Source organism: Halichoeres trimaculatus, unplaced genomic scaffold, assembly GCF_033239565.1.
Source record: "Halichoeres trimaculatus isolate MK-OKI-2021-1 unplaced genomic scaffold, fHalTri1.1 fHalTri1_scaffold_17, whole genome shotgun sequence".
In the NCBI taxonomy this organism is placed as follows: domain Eukaryota; kingdom Metazoa; phylum Chordata; class Actinopteri; order Labriformes; family Labridae; genus Halichoeres; species Halichoeres trimaculatus.
Window position 1 is genome coordinate 29,051,002 of NW_027437195.1, and position 26,615 is coordinate 29,077,616.

General features: G+C 38.8%; 1 protein-coding gene across 1 annotated transcript; it reads right to left on the reverse strand.

Moving 5' to 3' along the window:
• Positions 1–24,629, reverse strand: sfxn5a (sideroflexin 5a). Its single transcript, XM_074692205.1, has 14 exons — positions 24,491–24,629; positions 22,365–22,433; positions 19,649–19,726; positions 19,523–19,549; positions 14,152–14,206; positions 13,828–13,853; positions 13,634–13,687; positions 12,477–12,533; positions 12,316–12,381; positions 11,473–11,563; positions 7,209–7,324; positions 7,026–7,111; positions 3,569–3,686; positions 1–239 (listed from the first exon to the last, which is right to left on the reverse strand). The coding sequence occupies exons 1-14, from the start codon at positions 24,536–24,538 to the stop codon at positions 162–164; spliced, it is 969 nt and encodes a 322-aa protein (XP_074548306.1). The 5' UTR covers positions 24,539–24,629; the 3' UTR covers positions 1–161.
• Between the last annotated feature and the right edge of the window lie 1,986 nt (positions 24,630–26,615).

A 26,615-nucleotide genomic window follows, 5' to 3' on the forward strand; every position in this document is an offset into this window, starting at 1 on the left:
TAATAAATCTGTAAGCACCGTGTATGTTCGTGTTTATCACAGTATGTTGTAACGTGCCGTGTCCTTGTAATTGGCTGCTCACTGCCACGTTTACCCCGTTTCTTCCAGCTCCAGTTATGAGCAGCGGGTCGTGTCACCACGTGTCTGGCAGCAGAGATCACTCACAGACCTTTATTGTACGTCAGGATCTTACAATCCGTGGCCGCGGCGATCTCTGGCTCCAGCTCGTTGACGCTGATCTGTAGAAACCAAACAGAAAGGAGAAATATTTGTTGTTAAATGTTTACAGAGTGGACTGCGTGTTGAAGATGAATCAGTACATGAAGATTAAGTTTAAGATCTGAAAGTGTCTCATCCAAAGTGTTCGTATTTACTGCTAATACTCTGAAGGAGCCAATTTGGCAGATTAAAGTCTAATTTGGGGTTTGCATCTCCTAATATTTGAACCAGAGACAGATGGCTGTTGGCGTCAGAATCTTAATCAGACATCTTGGTAGGTGTGAAACAGGGAAGTGGGACAAATCCAGAAGGCGGGGGGTCCGGGGGAACGGGGCATTCATGTTGCTTTTTGGGAAGATCTTTTTTTTTGTCTGCTTTTCTTACAAAAGTGCAAAAAAAAAAAAAGAAGCTGTGAGAGAAAAACAGGCTCGCTTTTCACAGGACGGTTGGCGACACATATGTCTGAAGCTTTCTGCCATATGGCTGTCTGAGATATTTCAGAGGTAATTAAATCCTAAACATGATAAAGCCAGCGCTGGTTGCTTGGTGTCAGGGAGTCAATTGGCAGAGAGGAGACAAAGAGAGGGATGGACTGAAGAATCGAATCAAGCGAGGGTCGTTTCGTTGGTGATAAGGCTGGAGTTAGAGCTCAGCCTGTTGGCCTGAACGGCGGCACGATGGAGGCTGTTGAAGCGCTGCAAAGACCACAGCGGGCAGGTTGAGTCTCAGAGGGCCACGCCTCATTAGAGGAGCTCAACAGGAGACGTTAGAGAGGTCAGACGACCCCGGTCAAAGAGAAACTGAGCCGTGAGTGAGATTAGAGAAGAAGAAACTAAAAGAGAACCACTGAGACAAAGCTTACTTTACATTTTACACCAGTATTGTTTTTATTTGCTGTAAATATCACAACTTTATAACTGAGTCCCACCCCTAAATGGGATGAGCCAATCAAAGAGCGTACAGTCGTTCCCATACACTCGGACATCCTCTGTCCAGACGTCCATTGAATGCATCACAGAAAGTCAGTTTTTTGTCCAGTTTTGTGATTTTTTCCTGAGACTTTAAGTCTAAAAATGTTTAAACAAGCTATCCTGAGAGTCTGGGTGATGAGGTGTGTTTTTAACCCTTTCCTCAGACTGAACAGAGAAAAATGTCTTCTTTAGAGAAAGTTGTGCCGTCGACCAACATCAGCTCTGTGTGAATAAAGCAAAGAAGGATGTCTCCATCTGCTTTAAGGTCAACTGACATCGTATCTGTGACTTTGCTGTAAAAAAATGTATAAACTTGTCTTTAAAATCTCTTATGTTATCTAAAGTTAGCCTAGCGTTAGCTCCTAGCTGCGTTGTTCATCATGTCTCATTGTTTGTTGGGAGTTCATTGACCTGTTTTGTTCTTTGGTGATCGTACATCATTGTTAGCTGTTGTCCAAAGGGCTCTAGTTATGCTAACGTTAGCTTCTGGAGCTTAGCTTCATTAGCTTATCTGTAATAGCCGAGATAACAAATAAATATGATCTGTGATGTTTCTGTCTCCAACGACAATCAACAGCATCCTGAGACATGTCTCCCACTGTGACACCTGCCACAGCGTCTGTCACTGAATGTTCACTGTCTGTCCGAGTGAGTGGAGGGGGCGGGGCTTAAAGTGATACTCCGGGATGGAACAAGTTGGGTCCTACCACAAGGTTAAGAGCAGAAATTACCCCAACAGCAGTGTTTTTGTGCAGCAGAAGCCCAGAGCGCTCGCACCAAACACCCCCTCCCTGCTCCTCTGCAGGTTTCCTCTGCACTCAGACGGGGCCATATTTTACTTGACCAAAAACACAAATAAACGGACTCCCACTGAAAAAATCTGATATCAGTCTGCATTCACGCTTTATTTAGAGAATTTTCAGCGCGTTACTTTCACACAAAAACACCACTAAATAAGGCTCTAGTTCTCATCGTGATGTAAAACGGTGCTACCTCCGCTGCAGAGCCACAGCTGGCTACGAGGCGCTCGCCGCTTAGTGTATCAGTCCGCACACACGGCGTGCCAGATATAAACAAACGCAGGTAGTCTGCCAGGACGAAGAGACACGATGAGAACTAGAGCCTTATTTAGCGGTGTTTTTGTGTGAACGTAACGCGCTGAAAATTCTCTAAATAAAGCGTGAATGCAGACCGATATCAGATTTTTTCAGTGGGAGTCCGTTTATTTGTGTTTTTGGTCAAGTAAAATATGGCCCCGTCTGAGTGCAGAGGAAACCAGCAGAGGAGCAGGGAGGGGGTGTTTGGTGTGAGCGCTCTGGGCTTCTGCTGCACAAAAACACTGCTGTAGGGGTAATTTCTGCCCTAAACCTTGTGATAGGACCCAACTTGTTCCATCCTTGAGTATCACTTTAAGACATAGGTCATTACGATGTCCAAATCACAGCTCTTAAAAAAGATAAAATTAGTAATTTAAGGTTCACTGTTCAACCATAAGGATGATGGTTTTATTGAGTGTTTTGGTTAATGATGATATATTTTTAGGGGTTTACATTTGGTGGATTTAGTGTTGAAAACTGTTTCAAAGTTTCAATAAGTATTTCTATCATAGAAGTTTACGTGTGTCTTCTTCACTCCCCTTTGTAGAGTTTTTTCCGTAATTTGAGCGACAAGCTAGCGTCAAAACGCCTGTAACTTTTGAAAAGTAAGGATGTTTAAGGCCCAGCTCTCCTCCTTTTATGTACAAAAATATCTTTCCTTTTCAAACGTGGTTACTATCACTGCTCTCATATTTCTGTGCATGTTTTACGTTGGCATTGCTGTTAACCAATACATCCACCAGGGGGCAGCCTGGAGTCAAAAGTTAATGACAACAACAAACTCAAAAACAAACATGGCGACAGTGGAGGACTTTTGCTAATGTACCTCTTGTGTAAAAGATAAAAACAGAGGCAGTGTTGTAGGAGGCAGTGGTCAGTGAGGCAATAAATTACATCCTGAAAGTTCTGCCATTGTCATTTCTTCTTTGTGTCTCACTAAAGCGGGAAGTAACAGCAACACTGCCCCCACGGTTTCCAGTGGTACTGCTCCGTTTTGCCTGTATCTGTCAGCTTCATGGAAACGTGCAGAATTAAAGATGAAATGAACGCAGAGCAGAATGAGAGGAGCACACGCAGAGAACAGAAAGTGAAACTTAACTATGGTCACAGGGATGAAGTGTTGTTGGAAACATATTTAAATCTCCTAATATAAAAATACTTATTGGAGTTTTGTTTGATTAATTCTCTTTGGTAATGTTGTGAACAAACCAGATCATTCATGTATTTTTTGAGTGGTGCCACTTATTCCCTAAATTTTGGGAAATACAGTATGTGTGTTACCTCTGACATCTGTGGGAAGAGGCTGATGGCGAGGGGCAGAGCTAGGCTGAAGGCAGCCAGGCACACCAGGCTGTGTACGGGCAGGACCAGCTTCTGCCGTCTCTGCAGGAGAGGAAGTCTGGAGGAGGGACACAAGGAGTTTGTTTTAGTTGAGGTAGATAAGACCGTTAAAAAAAGGATCTTTCTATTTGAGTTTGAAGTTTCCATTCAACACAAATGTAATTTTTCACAAACTATTCGAGGAACTCTCAAGAATCTATCTCCAGAAATACATGCTCCCGTCTCCTTCCTCCTCCCTCCCTCTGCCCTCCGTAGGATAATCCCCTCTTCGGCGTGCGGGACAGTGAACTCAGCAGGAGCTTGAGAAAGAGCCGCTCCATATCTCCTCCACCAGCAACGCCTCTTCCCCTAACGAGGAGAGCTACTGCCTAATGAGGGAGCTCATTAACACATACCGCTGCCATGGTTTAATTAGGCTACACACACACACACTCACACACATGCAGATACCCATCATAAAGCTGGGATACAAAGAGGCACGTCTACGGCAGAGAAGTTGTGAGTGATAGAGGAAGAAGTGGCCACTCTTTAAAGTTTAAAAACATTAACATAAAAAAAGAAAAATAGATATTTTCAACACTTTTAGGCTGACTTTGATAAAATACAGGTTGTGTTAACATGTTCAGACTAATGTGGCTTTCATAGTCGAAGGTTTTAGACAGGGGCCTCCATCACACATGACGATGCTAATTTAAAGTTTCAGAAATATTTTCCTGACCAAAAGATACAACAAAGTGGACATGAACCCAAACATTTTCTCTTTCTCTTTCTGATTGTTTTGGGCACATTGCTGACAAAAATCAACATGGAGTTGCAGAAGAATCTAGCAATCCATGAGACGTCAGAGTCATTGCACGTTCTTTCATTCCTGATTTCAGGAGCTGAGAGTACTAAAGTTATCACATGTTTTCTGCAACTCAACACAAAGACTTTTCTTTGAATGTTCAATAGATCAGTCCACTTTATTTTACAGCTCAACCAAATCTGCTGGATAAGGTTCGAAGTGTTCAGTTCCTCTTTTCTAATGTTCCTTTTTAAAAGGAACATGACCCAAACCTCCTTCTGGTGGCGCTATTCTATGGTATATAGAGTATAATGATGACTCTGTGGATGTTTCATTAGTTTTATGGGTATCTTAACGGCCAATTCATGAAAAGAATAATAAAGACGCTAAATTACAAACACACAAATAAAAGTAAAAACAAAAAAATTAAAAAAGAAGAAACGCACAAACAAAAAAAGGAAAAGGAAAGTGAAAGAGAGCAAACCTCTGATCCCGAAAAAAAAAGAGAAAAACAAACACCAACAAGAAAGAAACAAGAAAGAAAACACAAACACAAAAAAGGAAATAAAAAAAGAAAAGAAAGAAAAAAAAAAAAAACACAAACACAAAGGAAATGCAAAAAAAAGAAAAGAGCAAAACAAAAAAACAGAAATGCAAACACAAAAAACAAAAGAAAATGCAAACCAAAAAAAACAGAAACACTAACACAAAAAAGGAAATGCAAAACAAGAAAAGGAAAGAACAAAACAAAAAACAGAAACACAAACACAAAAAAGGAAATGCAAAACAAGAAAAGGAAAGAACAAAACAAAAAACAGAAACACAAACACAAAAAAGGAAATGGGAAAAGTAGAAAAGAAATGAACAAAACAAAAAAACAGAAACACAAACACAAAAAACAAAAAAAACAAAACAAAAAGACAGAAACACAAACACAAAAAAGGAAATGCGAAAAATAGAATAGAAATGAACAAAACAAAAAAACAGAAACGCAAACACAAAAAAGAGATAAAGCAAACAAAAATGGAAAGAAAATTAAAAAAAAAACACAAAAACATAAAAAAAATCTTATAACAAAAAAGGAAATGGAAAGAAAGAAAACAGAAACGCCTCAAAAGAAAAAAATAAACAGAAATGCAAACATGAAAAAGAGAAAAAGCAAAAACAGGAAAAATAATTCAACAAAACAACTAAAACCTGTTGAATATGAAATTGCACACTTTAGATAAACCTTTGAATCTATCGAATTTGACTTAATCTCATTACTTGAGGGAGTAATTTAGGGTTAATCACCGAAGTTTGCTTCCGCTTTTCACAGAGGGGGAGAAAAAAAAACGTCTCTTTTCTTGGTTTTAGAGGTCTGACATGCTGCGATGGACTTCAAGTGCTCTGAAGTGCTCGCCAACATCGACCCCAGTGATCAGGAGAGTCCTGCTCCAGGGACAGAGTCTGGATTTAAAAACTCTGTCAGAAATTTAGATAAAGCTGGGAGTCATTTACTCTATATATACTCTTTTATTCTCATCAGTACTACCACTGCACTTGTTATTCTTTTTTTGTAAGCATTATTGAGTTTTTTCTTGTTTCGTATTAATAAATCCCTCTTTGTAATTGTTAAAGTTTTTTTTTCGGTGTATTTATGGATCATTGATGGATTGTTAGCCTCATGGGGCCACATTTCAGTGGGGCCTAACAGATTTATAACTCTTCTGGTTGCCATTAAGAACTTGCTTATTCCTGTTCTTGTCTGCACTAAAGGTGTGTGTACAGGAACAATTAAGGTGAGACTGGTTTCTAATTTCTACACTAATTAAACACCTCCAGAGAAAGGTGGAGGTGATTACAAGCACAAAAAGTGCGAGATTCAAATAAAAGCCAGGAGGTGTTTGTTTGTCACCAACACAAGAAAAAGAAAGAGTTTTAAAACTGTTTTTTTTCCCACATGTTGGAGTTTTTTCAGAGCTCGAATCTAAAGGAACTTGCAGAGTTTCAGGCTCCGAGCATCACTGTGTGTCCTCCATGAGAGGGCTGAGCTGTCACTGCCCTCCATCTGCTCTCAGCAGCACAATCCATCACCGAGGGGCCGCCCACAGACCTGTCTCTGTCCCCCTGTTCTCGCTCCATTGAGAGCCACTGAAGGCGAGCTGACAGAGAGGAAAGCTGAGCAGGACTCACCTGGGACCACAGTCCAGCTCACAGCCCCCCCCCTTCGCTCCCCCATCCAGTCATCCTGCTGCCAGGAATCCCAAACACACCTGGGCAGCCTCGTCTGAGCCCGCCTGCTCGGAGCGGTCGGGACAAGTGCTGTCAAGGATTTACAAAGATGGCTGCATTCCTCGACACACCGCAGGCACAGCGAGGCCATCGATCACGGGACGTCCGTATAAACACATTGCATCATTAAGACATCATTACGCTCTTATCACACAGCGCCGAATCTCAGCGAGGGGAAGGGTTCACTGACTGCAGCAGCAGAACGCAGTAATCTGAGACCGTTTAATCCAAAGGAAATGAGCCTCTCACGTCGATTTATACCCATGAAGAGTCAACGAGAGCTAATAGACTGAAGGAAACAGACGGCTGAATGACAGATGAGATGATGCGCTTTCTTACTTTTCCAGTGCTGCCATGATCATAGGAGGGAGCACCAGGATCGGCATGGGGAGGACGACCCGGGTCAGAGCTGTCTCTAAAAGAGCCTGACACAAAACACAGGAAGAAATCATCAGAGGAAAATCTTTCTGATTGAGACCTAAACAGAAAATCAACAAAAAGCCTGATTTCTGAGTCACATACATGCCTGGCAGCTACTCTGGATGTTCCCACCACGTTCCCGTTGTCGTCGAGCACGCTGATGCCCTCTGACAGCTCCGAGTGTCTCATGAGCACCACGTTACACACGTTTGCACTCGCTGTGAGGAGTTAATCAAAAATGAGATGATATGTTAAAAAGTTACAAATTCACACAGTATGAGTCACATTCACAGTGCTTATAACAGCATGAAGGGTGAGATGTTTGCCAAAAGGCACTGTGGCAAAGCTGACTGAATTCAAATAGGTGTGGTGGCCCTAAAGTGTCAAACACTACGACAACAACCATAACAAAAGCAAAGCAAAACAAAGAGATAATATACAGAAACAAAAAACGGAAAACACAAACATAAAAAGAGAAAATGAAAACACATAAAGATGTCAACAAAAAAGTAAAAGGAATCATAAAAAAGCAAAAATAAAAATCCACATAAACAAAAAAGCGGGGGGGGGGGGACAAAGAGAAACTAACACCAAAAAATAAAACAATAAAATGAAATAAAATTAAAAACATTAAAACAAGAAAAAGGGACACACAAACAGAAAAAAATAAATAAACTAATTTATAGAAAGGAAATGCAAAAACAAACAAACCAACAGAAATGCAAACGCAAAAACAGCAAAAGCAAAAACAGAACAAAAAGAATAAAAAGAAAAATAGAAAGAAAACAAAAACAAAAAAATAATAGAAAAATTGAATGACAAAAAAAGGAAAAAAAGAGGGACACAAAAACCAAAATAAAAACCAAAAAAAAACCCAGAAAAACAGTTGAAAAAGAAAAAAAGAAAAAAAATGAAAACACAAAAGAGAGAAAAAGCAAAAGCAGAACACAAACACTAAAATCAAAAATGTAAAGAAAAGGCAAGAAAGAAAGCACAAACACCAAAAACAAAAAAAAACAAACAAAAAAGCAAGAAACACCAAAATGAAATTAAAGAAGAAAAAGAAAGAGAAACCGTTGAAAAAATAAGAAAATTGAAAAAATTAAAAATGCCAACACAAAAGAAAGAAAAAAGCAAAAACAGTACACAAACACTTAAATCAAAAATGGAAAAAAAGGAGAGAAAGAAAGCACAAACACCGAAAACAAAAAAACAAAAAAGTGAAAAACACCAGAATGAAATTAAAGAAAAAAAGAAAAACAGGAGAAAAATAAAAAAATAGAAATGCAAACACAAAAGAAAGAAAAAAAGCAAAAACAGAACACAAACAAACACTAAAATCAAAAATGGAAAGAAAAAAAATCAAAAAAGAAAACCAACAAAAAAATCCCAAAACACAAAAGAAAAATGGAAAAAGAAGGAAAACACAAACACCAAAAAGAAAAACAAAACATCAAAATGAAACCAAAAGACAGCAATTGAAAAAAAAGAAAAAATGCAAACACAAAAGAGAAATTGACGACTGGAATCCTGTGTTTTTGCTTTTGCTGCAGATGTTTGACTTTTTTTCAGACTGGGGGAGTAAAAACTTTGTCTCAGCCATCGTAGAGCTACGACAGAAACGTCAGGCTGGTTTTTACGTTTACGGGTTTTGTTATCATACTGTTTGTATAATGTTGTGGTGTTATTGTTTTGTTGCTTGTTTATGATACAGCTCATTAATATCTATCTTTCATTTTACTCTGATGGTTTCATTAGTTTCTGTGGGATGAGGAGAGGCCTCAGTCTGGGCCGTAACCCGTCAGAAACACCTCACACGAGCAAAAACATTTAGTGGAACAAACAGCCGCGTCGTGGCCCTGAGATTTATTCACTCGAGCCAAAATGAACACAAATGTATGTTAATGCAGACGGACCTTTCTCCTTGACTCTAATAGGAATAAGAAAAACTCATTTTGGAGAGTTAAGTGACGGCGCTGCAGGCCTTTTTAATTTAAGACAACAGCATTCAGAGTTATCTTTACGGAGCGCTGCAGGGCTGAGAGGAATTCAATAGACTGAACAAATCTCTCTTTTTACCTACCAGGGATTTTTTCTCATCCAGACCAATTAACAGAGGAACAGACCAGCAGAAATACAGACACAAGTCTAATTTTCAAAGAACTGTTCGCAATAATTGATTCAATTTCATAATTAATTTGATGCCTTTATTAATATAACCACAGTCGGTATAATTCAGGCTGAAATATGAGGCAATAATTTGTAATTATTTGAAATAATTACATTTTGTGTACTCTAATTGCCGTTGCTAATAAGGAGCAGTACGCTCATGGAAACTAATCCAAGACTTTGTCACGTAATTGACTTCCTAAACATCACAAATAATGACAAATATTTTCCAAAGACAACAAATTAATTATCTCACACACTTCTGGCGGCGGTGAGGCCTTCGTAATCTAAACGGATGACAGGCAGCCGCCTGATTGGGTTATTACAAATAAATCCAGCCTTAAGTAAGCAAACACAACGAAGCGGGTGAAAAATCAAACAGCACTTTACTTTGGCTCGCTTCAATTAGCCGTTTTAATTACCTTTTATATTGGTGGACCACGACAACAGAGGCAACAACAATGCACAAACAGAAATCAGGTAAATGAGGCCTCGACATAGACGCCACTTTGGGGGTAATTATCCAATTTGTTTGCGGCAGCAGAGTTCTAACAAGCAGCCAATTACCAGGCAAAGGCTGCGCCGCCGAAACCTGTTGATTTAATTGAAAGAGCCACGGCGGTGAGAGTGGGGGGGCAGGCAAACAATTTAATTACCAGCCAGCAGCCAGGGGCATTCTGGGACACAGGTCTATACCCCAGGGTGTGGCTGACTGTGTGTCATGATTTCAGCTCAGTGGCTCCACAGATGCACGACTAACGGAGCTCGCAACACGTCTCTGACCCTGCAGACGAAGACGGACCGCGAAGACGGTTGAGTTTGGCTGTCATACAGCAAAGAAAAACATTAATAACCACTTCATTATGTTTCCCAGGGTTTAAAGAGGGACTCTGTAGCATAATGCAAAGATTAGACCAGGGCTGTAGCTATTTCACCTCAGCTCACCTGGATTAAGGTCATTCAGAAGCCACAAAATCTGCTTTATCTTCACTATAACAAAGAAAAGCGAATGGTATTCTATAAAAAGTAAAAGTCGAGTGAATTATCATCTAAACAAGAATTTTTTGTGTTACCAAATTTATAAATAATAAAAAAATGAAACATCACATGTTCATTTTATTTAAAAAAAAAGAATAAATTTAAAGTTGATACATTTCTAATAAAAAATTTATAAATTTGCTATGTTTATGAAGCTTCAATAACATGCAATTTTTTTTTTTTTTAAATTGACCTTTCAGAAATAAATAAATAAATAAACAAATAAATAAATAAATAAAAATAAATTTAAAGTTGATCAATTTGTAATAAAATGTTATAAAATTGCTATGTTTATGAAGTTTCAATAACATGCAAATTGTTTAAAAAAATTGACCTTTCAGAAAAAAATAAAAAATAAATAAATATGCAAAAATTTAAAAAAAATTGATAAATTTTCAAAATACTGTAAAAATTCCCCAAAATGTGCAAAAATTCAGTTAAAAGAAATAATTTAAATTACTTGCCAAAAAAATGAAATTTCAAAAAATTTAAAATATTTTTAAAATATTCCCAAAATTGTTTTTTTTCTAAATTTGAAAAAAAGTTTAATTTTTTTAAAGAAAGGTAAAAAATTAAAATCCAAAATACTTGTAAGATTTAAGAAAAAAAAAAAAGGGGAAAAATTTTTTCAAAAATTAAAAAAAAAAAATTGCAAGAGCACCCACAAATTAAAATTATCCTTTGCAACACTTTATCATTATTATTAATGTAACTTAATCATGTATACTCATGTTTAGCCCTGATACACTTTAATGCAAATAAATACATTTCAAAAACAAAAATTCAGCATTTTCCTATTTTCATTTTAATCCTGTCCATCATATGCATGCTGGCACCGAGTGACAACCTCTGGTCTCAAAATAGGAAGTCAATACAGAAGTCCTAAAATCTGCAGTTCACTGAGTGTCCACTAGAGGTACAGAAACAATGGAAATCTTGTCCAAACCAAGCTCAAAAAGTAGACACTGTTCAGCAGAAATTATTCTCAAAAAAATTTTGATCTAAAATCCTGTGAGGATGAAGTGATACCTCTCATCTCTGCTTATCTAATCCTGTTCCAGTGGTTTCTGTTGTGATTAGTGATTAGTGATTAGTCGTGTTTTCATAAAAAAAAAAATCTTGGCTCTGGTCTGGTTTGCTCTGAGTTTTGGACACTCACCCACTGCTGGGAAGGGGATGAACCTCTGCACCAGGAGCCTGGTGGTTGGGCTGAAGCGGTTTGCTTTCTTGATTAACACGTTCAACCCGACCTGGAAACCAGAAAAAAAACTATATTTAGCTGCACAGAAACAAACTTTTTAAAGCTGATGTTTGAGTAATGAACAGATTCTGACCCCTCTGTGTCACGGATCAGAAAGGCACTGACTCTGCGTTGTGTTATCACAGGGGAAAAGTGATAAAAACATCTTCTCCTTGCTTTAACCATCAAACACTGCACTTCAACACACTGAAAAGGCTGTGGTCAAAAGGCAGCGCCATCACCTCCTCATCCTCCAGCTCTCCCAGGCCCGGCGGGGGGCCGTCACCAGAGCAGACGTTTAATTGGAGAGCTCCTGACCCCCTGCCCGCCTGTCGTTCCACCCTCCACACACCCCCTGATTTTTCCTCTGCTTGTTGCTGTTGTCAAGCCCGAGGGCAGCAGCCGGATTGGCCCCCAGCGGGACCAGTAATTGGCTCGGTTTGAGCCCGGTGTCCACACTGCGAGCTGTGTTAGGCGGGTGTGTGAGCCGTGGTGTCTTTGATGTTATTAAGGTGAGGTTAAACTGCTGAGGGCTCCTCTTTTAGAGCCTCCTGCTGGGGTCAAACATCTCCAAATAATCATTATTTGACCTTCGAGCTTCTGGGAGGAATTTTGCGCAGGTAATGAACCAAATTGGGATGAAAAATTTGAGCCACTGAAGCAAATAAGACTGGATGGAGCTGGATATTATCCTCATATAATTTTCTGCCTCTTGTTGTAAACACAGAAATGATTTCACATATTTCTCACAAAGAAACTCACAGCAATGGAGACCGCGCTGGTCACTGCTCCGAGGTATCCCTGGATGAATTTGTGAACTGGAGCCGGCTGAAGTGAGACAAAAATAAGAATAAAATATGTGCGTATCTTCATCAGCTCATGCAGCACTCTTTATGACTGGGCCTGGATCACTTCCTGTTTACCTTGGAGGCGTTGCGGTTGCAGTAGTTGACGCAGGCGTTGTGACTTTGATTTAACCACTGCAAAAGAAAAGAAGACAAGTTTGTTTGTAACTGAGACGATTATATGATTAAGTATGACTGGTTTTAAGTCTCTGTGAGGATTATCTGCTTGGTGTGAAAACAGTGACACCTGTGGCCAGAATTGGTAGAGTTTTTCAGGGGGAAAACTCAGCCATTTTTGCCTCAGCTTACCTGGATTAAAGTCATTCTGGAGCCAAAAAACTACTTTGTTTCACAACAAAATGTATTAAATTCAACATCATGAAATCTTGTAAAAAGCTATCCAAACAAGAAGTTTTTGAGTTTGCAAATTTATCAAAAATAAAACACTAAGCTATCACATGTGCGATTGTATAACTTATTTTTTACAAATGAGAAATTTTTAATATCATAAATTTGATAAATCTGCTAAATTTATGAAATTTCATTAATTTCCAAAACTTAAAAAAAAATGAAAAAATGTGCTAAAACTTGATAAATTTTCAAAAAATAAAAATAGATAAAAATTTGTAAAAAAATAAAATAAAATTGTCCAATCTTCAAAAAATGGGATTTAAATAATTTTTTAAAAATTTGCAGATTTTTTTTTTTTTATTTCAAAATTTTGCATCTGGTGTATTTGAGGCATTAAAGTGTTTTATGCTAAAGTTTGCTTCTGTCTTGCTTAATAAATGAGTGCTGCAGAGCGTAATGGTTGTTCATGTAATCATTGTTATGACATCACTTAAGAGTTGTCATAAAAACATATGTAGCACACAACATTTAGGAAAAGAAGCATTGGAAACCACAAAAACTTAGACTCATTTCCATGTGTGTAAAATCAGAAAGTGACACATGAAGTAAACCCTTCAAACACTATGGGATAGGGTTGTTTTAAAGACTAATAAATGTAAAAAAAAATATATCAGAGTGACAGTAACAAGGCAGGAGATCAGGATCAGGTGTGATGCTGATTCATATGGACCTGATTATCCTGTTTTCCCCTCACTATCAGTGTAAATGTCAGCTTTAATGGGAGTGAGAATAGCTCAGTTAGCTTGGAGCTGATATAGACCATCGCCCACCTTATGATTCTTCTTATCGTTAGTTTTTGAAGCTGTGGTGATGTGTGGATTTACCTGCCAGAAGATTGTGGACACTAAGGTTTGATTTGGGAGGAGGAGGCCGACAACCTGTCCAGGGATGAAAAAGGTTTCACAAAACAACAACAAGATAATGTGAAAAGACAAAAACAGAGCATGATATTATCAATCAGGCTGCCTCCCTCATAGTAACACATTGATTTTGGTTGAAGACGAAAAAAAAGTCTTACCACAGGTGTGCCGAAAGGAATAAAACCTGTGAAATGGCAGAAACAACTTTATGTCATCCCGTCTAATAACACTTTAAAGTAGCTGTACAAAAAAAAGGTGCTGTAAGCGCAGACTAAAATACTCCAGCCTGCTCCTCCAGAGGTCTCAAGAACATCTCGGTCACTGTGGGAGAGAGACTTTAATCAGCGCCCAGCTGGGTCTGACCTTTCCCAGACAACCTGAAGAGCCCCGTGGAGCCGTGACAGTTCCCGGGGTGAACGACGCCCTCATGTTGGAGAACATAACAAGCCCCTAGACCCCACTCCCACACCCAGATACTGTACCTGACATCCGAAAGGGCATGAGGATCTTCTCCCCAGTGTCAGGGTGGATAATGGCCTGTAAAAAGAATATAATGATCACAGTTAATTTTGCTTTATGACATATTTACACAGAGAAAAAGTCAGACTGAGAGGATAAAAAATGAAGATTTAATGTTTCTTTTCCAGTTCCAGTTCAGCAGATAGAAATCTCTTTGCTTCAGATTTGATCATAACACGAGGTTCCTCCTGAAGCTTTTGAAGCCAGCCCTGAACATGTGAAGGATGAGGGCGCTGTCAGGTCTGAATCTGTTGCATAATAATGTATACAGTCCTGCAAAATGACTTCATGTATCATCACATCATATCATATGGGAGTGCAGCCCAGGATGGGGAAGAAAGGTGATTTAAGGGACTCTGAACGTGGCATGGTTGTTGGTCTGAGTATTTCAGAAACTGCTGATCTACTGGGATTTTAACCAACAACCATCTCTAGGGTTTACAGAGAATGGTCCCAAAAAGAGAAAATATCCAGTGAGCAGCAGTTCTGTGGGACAAAATGTCTTGTTGATGCCAGAGGTCAGAGGAGAATGGACAGACTGGTTGGAGCTGATAGAAAGGCAACAGTAACTCAAATAACCACTGGTTACAACCGAGGTCTGCAGAAGAGCATCTCTGAACACACAACACGTCCAACCTTGAGGCAGATGGGCTACAGCAGCAGAAGACCACACCGGGTGACCCTCCTGTCAGCTAAGAACAGGAAACTGAGGCTACAATTCACACAGCAACACCAAAACTGGACAATAGAAGATTGGAGAAACGTTGCCTGGTCTGATGAGTCTGGATTTCTGCTCCACATTCAGATGGTAGGGTCAGAATTTGGCGTCAACAACATGAAAGCATGGATCCATCCTGCCTTGTATCAACGGTTCAGGCTGCTGCTGCTGGTGTAATGGTGTGGGGGAGATTTTCTTGGCTCACTTTGGGCCCCTTAGTACCAACTGAGCATGGTTTAAAGTCCACAGGAAAAAAAAAAAGGAAAAAAAGACAAAAAAGAAGAAAAAGAAGAAAAAAAGAGAAGAAAAGAAAAAAAAGAAAAAGAGAGAAAAAAGAAAGGGGGAAAGAAAGGAGGGGAAAGAAAACAAAGGAAAAAAGAAAAAAGAAAGAAAAATGAGGAAAAAAGAAAAAAAATGGGAAAAAGAGAAAAAAAGAAAGGGGGAAAGAAAAAAGGAAAAGAGAAAAAAAGAAAAAAGAAAGAAAAAAGAAAAAAAGAGAAAAAAGAAAACAAGAGAAAATTAAAGCTGCAAGCAGCGATGAACGGGCCCTCGCCCTGTGTGCGCCAGTCGGAGTGTGTGCTAGCCGCCGCATGTGCTCGTTCAAGGCTTGCCAAGTGGAGCATGTCCCAGCTGCTGCGTGAGCAGCAAAATGTGTTCCAGCCAAAAGCCATAGTTGTGGGCATCAGAGTTAAGGCCAAAACTTATGATGCCAGTAGCTCAAAGTTGCTGGACAGGCTGCAGATATGAGCCCCCGGGTGGCACTGTGGAACATTAATATAAGTGCAACCAGTGTTAGAAATGCACTGAGGCTGTGACACTGAACCTCTGTGTGCATTTTGGCCCTGATCCAACACTGCACAAGAGAGAAATGAAGATTTTAATGATGCAGCCAAAATGGTCAACTTTGACGGTCATTTGTGGCCACGCCCATTGACGTAGGAAAAATCCGTTTGGAATGTATCATTGTCAGTGTGTGTAGATTACACAAGCCAAGCTTGGAGTGGATCTGATGAAAAACCAAGGGATTGTTGCATTTCGTCTGAGGCGAAAAATCGTCAAAATCCGATGTTGACGGGCAAATTGCGAACTTCCTGTTCGGAATTGACTATGGTCATAATACAATTTTTTGTAGGTCTTGGCATGCCTGTTATGCTTATCAAATTTCAGGCCTGTAGCTCAAAGTAGCCGGGGGGGCAAAAATTTTGAGCCCCTGGGTGGCGCTATGGAGCATTAATGTTTATGCAAAGAATGATAGAAATGGAATCGGCATGTGACAGTGAACATGTGTGTGAATTTTGGTCTTGATCCAACTTTGTACAAATGAGCTATTAAGATTTGAAAAAAGTGGCAAAATGGCCATCTTTGGCGGTCATTTGTGGCCCCGCCCAAAAAAATTATAACAATCTTTTAATAACTTTTTGTCTTTAATATGTGTTGTTCACACAGGCCAAGTTTGGAGTTGATCTGAGAAAAAACCTGGGACTAGTTCGTTCAAATACGTACCCTATGATCGCATGTTTTGCCACTTTCAGGCCATTGCCATTAGGGGGCGCTGTACTTTCTGGAGAAAATAATTACATGGCTGCATCCGGGATGCCACCCTGAGCATGTGTGTCCATTTTCGTGCATATCGGAAAAAGTTGACAAAATGCCGAACTTTGGAACCACGTCGTAGCCACGCCCATCATGATAGAAACAATCTTTTAATAACTTTTAATCTTCACTGGGGATTGTATACACATGCCAAGTTTGGAGTTGATATGTCAAAAACCCTAGGACAAGTTCGTTCAAATACGTTTCCCCAAAACCGCTAAATCACGACGTTTAGGTGCAATTAGTGAAGTTCGTGTTCGGAATTCTCAAAAGTCGTAGGAGACTTTTTTGTTTGTCTGGGCATGCTTGTTATGTGCACAAAATTTCAGGGCTGTAGCTCAATGTCAACCCAGGGGCTGCAGTTTTAAGCCACTAGGGGGCGCTATGGAGCGTTCATTTTTGTGCAAGCACTGGAATCACGCAATTTTCGCACATTCAGAATTTTGGGTATACGCGCGTTCGCGTTTTCGCCAAGCGAAAGGCACGCAATTTGGGGTTAAAGGGGCACAGAGAAAGAATAATAATAATCGCAAGGGTTTCAAGAGGGCTTTCGCCCCCGGTTCCCGGGGCTCGGGCCCTAAAAAAGGAAAAAAAAAAAAAAGAAAAAATAAGAAAAAAGAAAAAAAAATAAGTCAGCTGGTAAGTCCTGAGTATTGTTGCTGACCATGTCCATCCCTTTATGAGCACAGTGTACCCATCTTCTGATGGCTACTTCCAGCAGGATAACGCTCCATGTCATAAAGCTGGAATCATCTCAGACTGGTTTCTTCAACATGACAATGAGTTCCCTGTACTCAAATGTCCTCCACAGTCCCCAGATCTCAATCCAATAGAGCACCTTTGGGATGTGGTGGAACGGGAGATTCTCATCATGGATGTTCAGACGACAAATCTGCAGCAACTGTGTGATGCTATCATGTCAATATGGACCAAACTCTCTGAGGAAGGTTTCCAGGACCTTGTTGAATCTATGCCACCAAGGATTAAGGCAGTTCTGAAGGTGAAAGGGGGTCCAACCCGGTACTAGCAAGGTCTACCTGATAAAGTGGCAGGTGAGTGTAAATGGTTGGGGTTTTTCTTAAATTGGTTCAAAAAGAGCTTGGTAACATTTTGTCAGTTCATGTTTGTTTTGCTAGCGATAGATGCTCCGTCTTTGTAAAAAGGGTCCTGTTTTTTAGCCTTTTGGGAAAAAACAAGTTATGAAACATTCAGTTTCATGTGGGCAGGATTTAAGGATGGGTACCAAATTAGGTGCTTTTATAGGTACTGACCAAATTCTGTCAAAAGTAGCGGGTACCAATTCATGTAAAATCAAAAGGTACCATGTTTAGGTAGCTTAAAGTGATCCTCCGGGATGGAACAAGTTGGGTCCTATCACAAGGTTTAGGGCAGAAATTACCTCTACAGCAGTGTTTTTGTGCAGCAGAAGCTCAGAGCGCACGCACCAAACACCCCCTCCCTGCTCCTCTGCCGGTTTCCTCTGCACTCAGACGGGGACATATTTTACTTGACCAAAACACAAATAAACGGACTCCCACCGAAAAAATCTGATATCGGTCTGCATTCACGCTTTATTTAGAGAATTTTCAGCGCGTTACTTTCACACAAAAACACCGCTAAATAAGGCTCTAGTTCTCATCGTGTCTCTTCGTCCTGGCAGACTACCTGCGTTTGTTTATATCTGGCACGCCTTGCGCGGACTGATACACTAAGTGGCGAGCGCCTTGTAGCCAGCTGTGGCTCTGCAGCGGAGGTAGCACTGTTTTACGCCACGATGAGAACTAGAGCCTTATTTAGCGGTGTTTTTGTGTGAAAGTAACGCGCTGAAAATTCTCTAAATAAAGCGTGAATGCAGACCGATATCAGATTTTTTCAGTGGGAGTCCGTTTATTTGTGTTTTTGGTCAAGTAAAATATGGCCCCGTCTGAGTGCAGAGGAAACCAGCAGAGGAGCAGGGAGGGGGTGTTTGGTGCGAGCGCTCTGGGCTTCTGCTGCACAAAAACACTGCTGTAGGGGTAATTTCTGCCCTAAACCTTGTGATAGGACCCAACTTGTTCCATCCCGGAGTATCACTTTAATGCATCCTTGTGACTGTGAAGGAGAGGAAGAGTAGGGGATTTTCCATGCTGGACATGAACACAACATTGCAAGGTTATATGATGATAAATAAATATGTTAAATTGAAAAAATATACATTGTATTATTGAAAAAATTGATGTTTTTTGCCGCATAAACACAAAAAAGTAACAAGAATTGGAACCATCCCTACTGGGATCAAAACATTATTTTGGGAGAGACTGTAGATTTTTATTAACCTTATTTAACTAAGGTTGATGTCCTTGCTTTGAGAGTTTATAATGCAAAAAAATGCGAATCAAAGGTGAAAAAAAGGAACCAAATCTGCTTCAAAACCACACATAGTAACACTGGTATAATGTCAGCCAACTTGTAACTCCAGGCCCAGCCAAAAATTGTCTGCCTGACCCAAAACTGAAATCCTGGCTCGGTCCCTGGTGCAGCCCACAAACCTCAAAACAGCTTCAGTTTATCTCGATGAATCCTCTTTTAAATCTCACAGCTGAGCTTCATCAAGTTTTGACAAACAGAAATCATCAAATCAACTTCACTAGAAAAAAGATTAAACATCTATTTTTATTTACTCTTCTTCTTCTTTTTCAGAGCTGGGAGCAAAGCTGTCGCTGCGACTGTGAATACTTTCCCGCCGGCTCGACAAACTGCACCTGCAGTTCACGGACTGTCAGGCGTGTTTAGAAGTTGGCGCTCGGAGCTAATTAGCAGCAGAGTTAAAGCTTGATTCCCTGTTTTTCTGTTTTTTTTTTTTACGTTCATCATGTTGCATTTCCTCGTCGTCTCTTTGCTGCAGAAATGGATCAGCGTTGACCTCAAAGTGTGACACTATCTCTGAGTGTTGTTTGCCTTTCTTCTGACCCATGGCGCAAGAAGCAGAGATAAAAACTGATTATGAAGGGAGTCGGTCAGATAAAAAGAGGAAAACATCTCACCTGTTTTATTTTCTGAGCTCGCCAAAGCTGCAAAGACAGAAAAGAAACGCTTTAACTCTTTTACGGCGTCATTGCTTCATTTAAACATCCTGGATTAGTCTGTAAATGAACATTTTGTGTCGTTACCTGAGCATCTGTGACTCCTGGAGGCAGAGATCCTTGTTTGAACTGATCGAGCAGCTTCACACATTCCTGCAGACGTTTCTAATTCGACAAAAACACATAAAACCTTATTGTTATGATGCAAAAGTGATGCAGAAGTTGTTGCATGTAGGTAAAGGAGGATGAAGATAACCACCAATCATTGAAATTGTTATTCATGGTTTGATGGATAAGAAAAATTAAAGTCAGTGAATTGTGAGGTATGTCGTTTTCCTCCTCCACCCTGCGAGCTGCACAGCTCAGAGCAGGATAATTGTGTTTCACTGAAACTTTCATGCTGCTATTCAGTTGACAAATGAGTTTCCTAAAAGGTAATGAGCAGCTTTCTGCGGTGTGATCATTGTCTAATGCTGAGCAAAGTACCCAGTCATGTGGCCCAATTTGTTGTAATGAGCTTACCATCTGTGTGTACGACTGTGTGTGTGTGTGTAATAAAGTGAGGATGGTGTGTATGCAAAAAAATCAGAGCCGTCCCTGTTCCACTCTCATCATTAGGGGCAAGTCGAGGCTGTGCCCGGCCCAGCAGGACGCGAGGAGTGTGTGTGTGTGTGAGTGTATGTGTGTGTGAGTGCACACACTCCTTTTCCCTCCCAGCTGCCCCACACGTCCACACCTCATCACATCCCAGGAGCTACCGCCGCTATTACTGTCACCAAAAAGCCCGCTAACAGCTCATTACCCAGAGCGCCTGAGCTCTGATGACTCCATGAACCAAATTACCAAAACACAGCGAAGACCTGTGGAAACACCAGGACGGAGGAGGAGCAGCAAGAAGCTCCAAAAGTTTCTGAACTGATCCGACCCGCCCAAAGCTGAGGTCTTCCTTTTCCTTTTTTTTTTTTTTTTGTCGTTTCAGCCAAGACACTCATCAATCGGGTTTAATAAGGGTTCAAAAACGATAGATTTTCAGACTAAGTCCTCACTTAAACCGACTAATGTGAGGATTAGGGATGCACCGATATGAACATTTTGGTTGATACTGGTATTAAAATTGCTGCTATGGCCGATATTAACTGATATCAATATTGGTAAAAAACAAAACAAAACTGAGATGATGTGTCGAGGTAGTTCAGAGAGAAAGAGCGATGCTATCGTGAGAAAAGACGACCATAGAGAAAATCAAAGGATGGAACGCCTGAGAGGAACGTGATCAGAAAAAGTATGTTTTGTCTGTTTTTTGGATCAAAAACAGAAAGAGAGACGTAAAAGAAGAGCGTCCACTCTTCTTCGATAGTTTGGATGTTTACATAGTCAGAGAAAACAAGATTATTTAGGTCTTGAAAGATTGTTCAAGACGCTCTGAAAATGGCCGGCAGCTAATGAGTAAAAATCAGCCCACTTTTACACATCAGCTGATACCAATATTGATACCGATATATTGTGCATCCCTAGAAATGGTGTCTCAGATCTATCGACTTTTAGAAAAACCCTTTCTGTGATAAGTGGCTACACCAGGCTCTCAAACTGGCTGTTAATATTGCGAGACCTAGTTAAAACCCAGCTAATCTTTACTTTTAAATGACAAAATATTAATCAACCCAAGGATTTTTGACATGGGTTAAATTCCTCTCTACCACCTTTTTTTATTTCACATACTTTTCTCAGTATGTGGGTCTGTCAGCATCACAATATGGTGACCCTCTTGGGTCAGATGAGCATGGCTAAACAGCATCTAAAGTCATAATGGTGGTGGAAAATGTGCATCACATGATAAATCCATAACTACAATTAATACAGCTGTCAAAATTAAAGCATTAATCAGATTAATCCACATCATCATGATTAATCTGTTTTAACATTTTAACTCAATTAACTCATCTGCTGTGCAGAATGACTCAAAACTTCGGAAATATCCCTGGCAACGTATTTTAGGCAGTTTGTCCTAGTAGATTTGAGTAATAAATAAATACACAAAAAATAAAAGAAAGAAAGAATAGTCGTTCAACATAGTCTTATGCACACTCTGCAGGAAGGAGTTTTCTTTTTTGCTTCGGGGCTTCAGTAAGTCTACCTCAGACAAATTGCAGATTGCAACAAACTCAAAACCCATAAATCTCGTCTAAGACACGGTTTTTACAACGGTTTTGCAAGTTGCCTCTCAAGATGCACTGTACGAGGTTCCATCAAGAAGTAGAACCTTTATTTGTTAAAATGAACTGTTAACTATGTTTAATTAACATGTTAAGTGTAAAAATATTTCCACAACATCACTGTAATTAACCCCATTCAATAATTTAATCATTTGACAGCACTACTCAGAACAAAATTGTAGTTTTTCAATAGATAGTGTATTTATAGACTTGATTAAGCCCAAAGAAAATGTGGGATTTATCATGATTAATCACAGAATAGACATGTGATTAGATTGATTAATTTTTTTAATCACTTTTATAAGGGTCGACTACAACAGGTAAAGTTTACCATATAAATACATGAAAAAACATAAATAAACTTCAGTGATAGTCACAAAGTTGTGTCATGGATTTTGGCTCTATTTGAAAATTCTTATGTCAAACAAAAAGAAGCCAAAAACATAAATCCATCCCAATCTATCAAACCATCCATCAAACCCAGAGACCAGAGTCCAAACCATGAATGGTGGCTGAGAGACCCTTGTCTCCGCTAAAAAAACCCCCAACAATAATAACCCCTGTGTAATAAAAGATAAGAGTTTGTGTACCTCTGTGACGAACAGAGTCCCAGGATCAATCACATCCAGGAAGTGCCTGAAGCGACCAAAAAAAGTGTTCTGGGAGAAAAGAAAAATACATCAAACATGATCTTTAATTCAACCACATCAAAAGGCAATAAAACTCATTTTGATGGTATTATTATCAGCAGAAGACCAAAATTTTAGATTAAAAGTTTATTTTCAACACTAAATAACTGTAACTCTTGAAAATCTGAATGAAAAGTGAACTTCTACTCAAAAATACGTACACAAAATGATCTGGTTCTTCTTCTTAAAGCAGACCGTCTACAGATACCAGCTTGTACACAGTCACATTACAGCACGCCAGCTGTTGTAACACAACAGGTGGAGCCTCCTCATTAATACGGCTCACAAACTGTTTCCTATCTGCATCTTTTAGAGACCTGGATCCACTCACAGCATTCGCAATTACCGTCTCTAATGACTGTGCCAAAAATACCTTTCAATCATTTATTCATAACTGAGCATAAGGGACACTTTGGTAGCTCGCCGTGCAGCTTCGAGTGGCACCCATGCCTTCCTAACTTAAGTTTAATTGCTTTAACGACTAATTTAGATAAAAATCTGGAATCTGACTCACAGCTGTGCTGAACATATGGATGGCTGGTACAAACACAGAATATGGGAACAGTTTTTAAATCACTAAATCAAGCTGACTCTGGTAGGCAAGAGAGGATTTTATATCTTAGGTGTTATTTAACTTTACTCCATAGTGACAGCTAAGCTAGCTAACAATTTAATTCTAGTCTCAGTTCCTTAATGTGTTGAGCTCCTGTTGTGTCAAAGATCTCAGCTTTTCTTTTCACTTGTAAAATCTACTGTCTTTTGAAGAACAAAAAGACTTTTAGTTGATTTATGAGGCTATTACACACATTGTACTGTGCTAAATGACTTGTATTTTTCTACTAATTCAACTTTGGCTTGAATGATTGAATGAATGAAAGTTTATTTTGAAAATGTAGAAAAATAACGTTATAGACACAGCCAACAAAAGAAAGAAGATAAAAAAAACATATAAATAATAATAATAATAATAATAATAATAATAATAATAATAATAATAATAATAATAATAATAGTAATATTTTAAAAACCTAATTTAAATGAAGCAAATAAAGCAAAAAAAAAAAAAGTCTCAAAATACCTTGAAAAGTTTAATAACTGTACATAGCTAAACAGTACGGGTAACGATGAGTTAGCTGTGATATTAGCTAGCAAAAGTCATAGCTAGCAAACATAGCAAAGCAAGTTGAGCTATTTAATGGGCTTAAAATGAGTCAACGGCTCAGTTAACAACGAATGTCATTATTTTGCTTATAATTTAACTCAAACAGTTGTGACAAATTCACTGTAATAGAAAAAAATGAACCTTTTAAGCTTTTAACCGCCAAAAGTCGCTTGTAGCTTTGAATCTTGCGTCAGTTTACGTAAATCTGCGTAACTCAACGTACGTTCTCGCGATGTGTCAGTCGAAAACGTTCCGGCTAAAACAAATCAGCTCTTCGAAGTGAGCAACGGAAGCCGGCTCCTGTTCGAGGCTCATTTTCTTTTCGTTTTTAATTTTAAAAATAATTGTTGACATTATTTTAGTTAATAAATCAATTTAGAGCATAAAAAATACGTGGGTGTAGGAATCATCGTCTCTTTTTTGAGCCGAGCCAAAAGATCCGGGTCTCTTAAAAGATACGTAATTCTCATGACTGAATTTAAATCATAAACCGAACGGAAACCGTAAATTAAATATTTTTAACGTTTGATATAGTTGAATTCTACGTATTTTATCTTTATTTTTGTATTAGTTTCGTTATTATCAACACACTCACATTTGTTCGCCATACATTTTGCAAACTAATCGTCAGTCACAGGATACTAAAGGTAACGTTTGTTTACTGACTGCATAAACGTAGCTGTGTACAAGTCAAACGAACAACAATTTAAATACAGTTTCATCTACTCTGCAGATATATGCTACAGAAGGAGTGCAAACAGAGGTTAAAATATCTAAGTGGGCCATGTGTCACTTGACTGGTGTTGAAAGCGCACTCATAAAGTGGAGATAGAGATTTAAGTGAAGTGGAAACAAAACAAAGTACCTGATCGAAACGAGACTTGCCATGCTGGAATTTCGGATATGCAGACATTCTGCTGCAAACGTGCACACATGCACACCGGTCTGTAGCTTCACTATGTGGTTTGAAACCCGCTGTGGTATGTTTACCACGGTTTACTACAACTTTATGGAGTGGAGCTGCAGTTCAGTCACCGGGTTGCATCACGGGAAATGTAGTTCTTCCGGGTTCATAAACAACTTACGGCACTACACTTCCCAGGTCAACTTGTTTTCAATTATATTAATGTAATTTAAGAGAAATATATTTTTCATAACGTTAAGGTGTAAGACATAGGAGAAAACAGGGCATCATGAGTCACTGTGCTTGTGGTTTGACTGAATAAAGGAGGAAGATTTGCTTGAAGAGTATAATATAGCCCTCTAGTGGTGGATTGAAGTTAAATCAGTGCAGAATTAAACCCAATATCATAATCCTCTGACAATAACATCATAAAATGAATCTGATAATGGTGATAAAGCTGGTGTCTTAGACCCCCCATGGAGTCAAAACACTATATGCCCAGATGTAAGGGGGTTCATTTAAAGTGTAGCACACCTCAGTATGTGTAAATATCACTTAAAGACAGATATTTCACATGGGATATTCTATGTGTGATTAATCCACACACACGTTGATTTTACGACATGTGAGTTATAATTTAACAGGGTGCAGATACACAGGTCTGTCAGAGAAAGGTGGCAGAAGACTCTGTGCTGTATTTTCCATCAGAGAACAATGTGTGTCAGTTTGTTTAGGTTATTAAAACTGTATGATTGGTGTGAAAAATCCCAAAATGTGATCTCAGCTTCATTAATTCACTCGCAGCAGACTGGCTTGTTGTGTTATTATTGCTACGTAATAACTTTATATTTTTGTTTTGCACATTTAAAGCGATGTACAGCTTATCTGCAGTGCAGCTGTTTGCACATGTACTCTTTCAATCCTGCTTCTTCTCATGCTAAACATTTATATTTCATTCCATCTTAATTAAGTTGAGTAAATTTAGTTTTTCATTTTATTTTTCAATTTCATTCCAGCTCTGCATAAATCAAACTGCTCCATGTATTCAGAAAAGGTGAAATTGGATGTGTAAACGCTGACGTTCATTAATCAATATATTACTCAAAATAAAGCTGATTAAAGGAGGGAGAAGCTAACCCACTGTGGTACCTTGTTACATCTAGGCCAGGGGTCTTAAACCTTTACTTTGTTAGGAGCTATTTTTCCTCAGCTCACCTGAATTAAAGTCATTCAGGAGCCACAAAATCTGCTTTATCTTCACAATAAAAACAAAAAAAAAGTATATGAATTTATATACTAAGTTAAACCTAGTGAATAATTATCTATCTAAAGATAAGTTTTTTTTTTACATTTATGAAGTTGTACATGTGATGTCTCATTTGTTTTTATTTTAAATAAAATTGGGGGAAAAAATAGTTATAAAATGACTTTTAAAAAAATGCAAAATTTTAAAAATGTTAGAAATTAAAAATAAAGCAAATATAAAATTTTCATATTTCATTTTTATTTTACAATTTAGAAATAAAAAACGTGAAATATAAAAAATAAAATTTCATAAATTTGCAAAAAAAAAAAAAAATTGTAACATTTAATGTTTTTTTAATAATGAATATCCTCTGTAAGAGGCATAAAAATAACTATTTTAATAATATTTTCAAAAGCTATGAGGAGCCACTGCAAAGGAGTCAAGGAGCCACATGAAGACCCTTGATCTAGGCAATGTTTTGGCCTTTTACACTCACACAATGCATCCTAATCATCACAAAATACTTTTTAAAAAGGGCCTTAAGGAACTAATAACAGTGTTTGCGTTTTGCCATATCACCCTCTGGAGGTCAGGCTGAATCATTTTTTTGCAAACTGTCTTGCAAGAACAACTTCTCGCCTCAAAACTGTCAAATAACTTTTTAAAGGGCCTCTCTCAGTCTGGAAAATATGTTTATATTAAAAGACAAGTAAAAGCTTAATATGTAAAAGTTTAATTCACTTTATTTCCTAATCAACATGAGGAAATGTGTAAAAATGCAAATGTTGCCCTGAGGCAACTGTCTTTGGGTTTACAGACTGTTCAAAAAGAAGCTGGTCA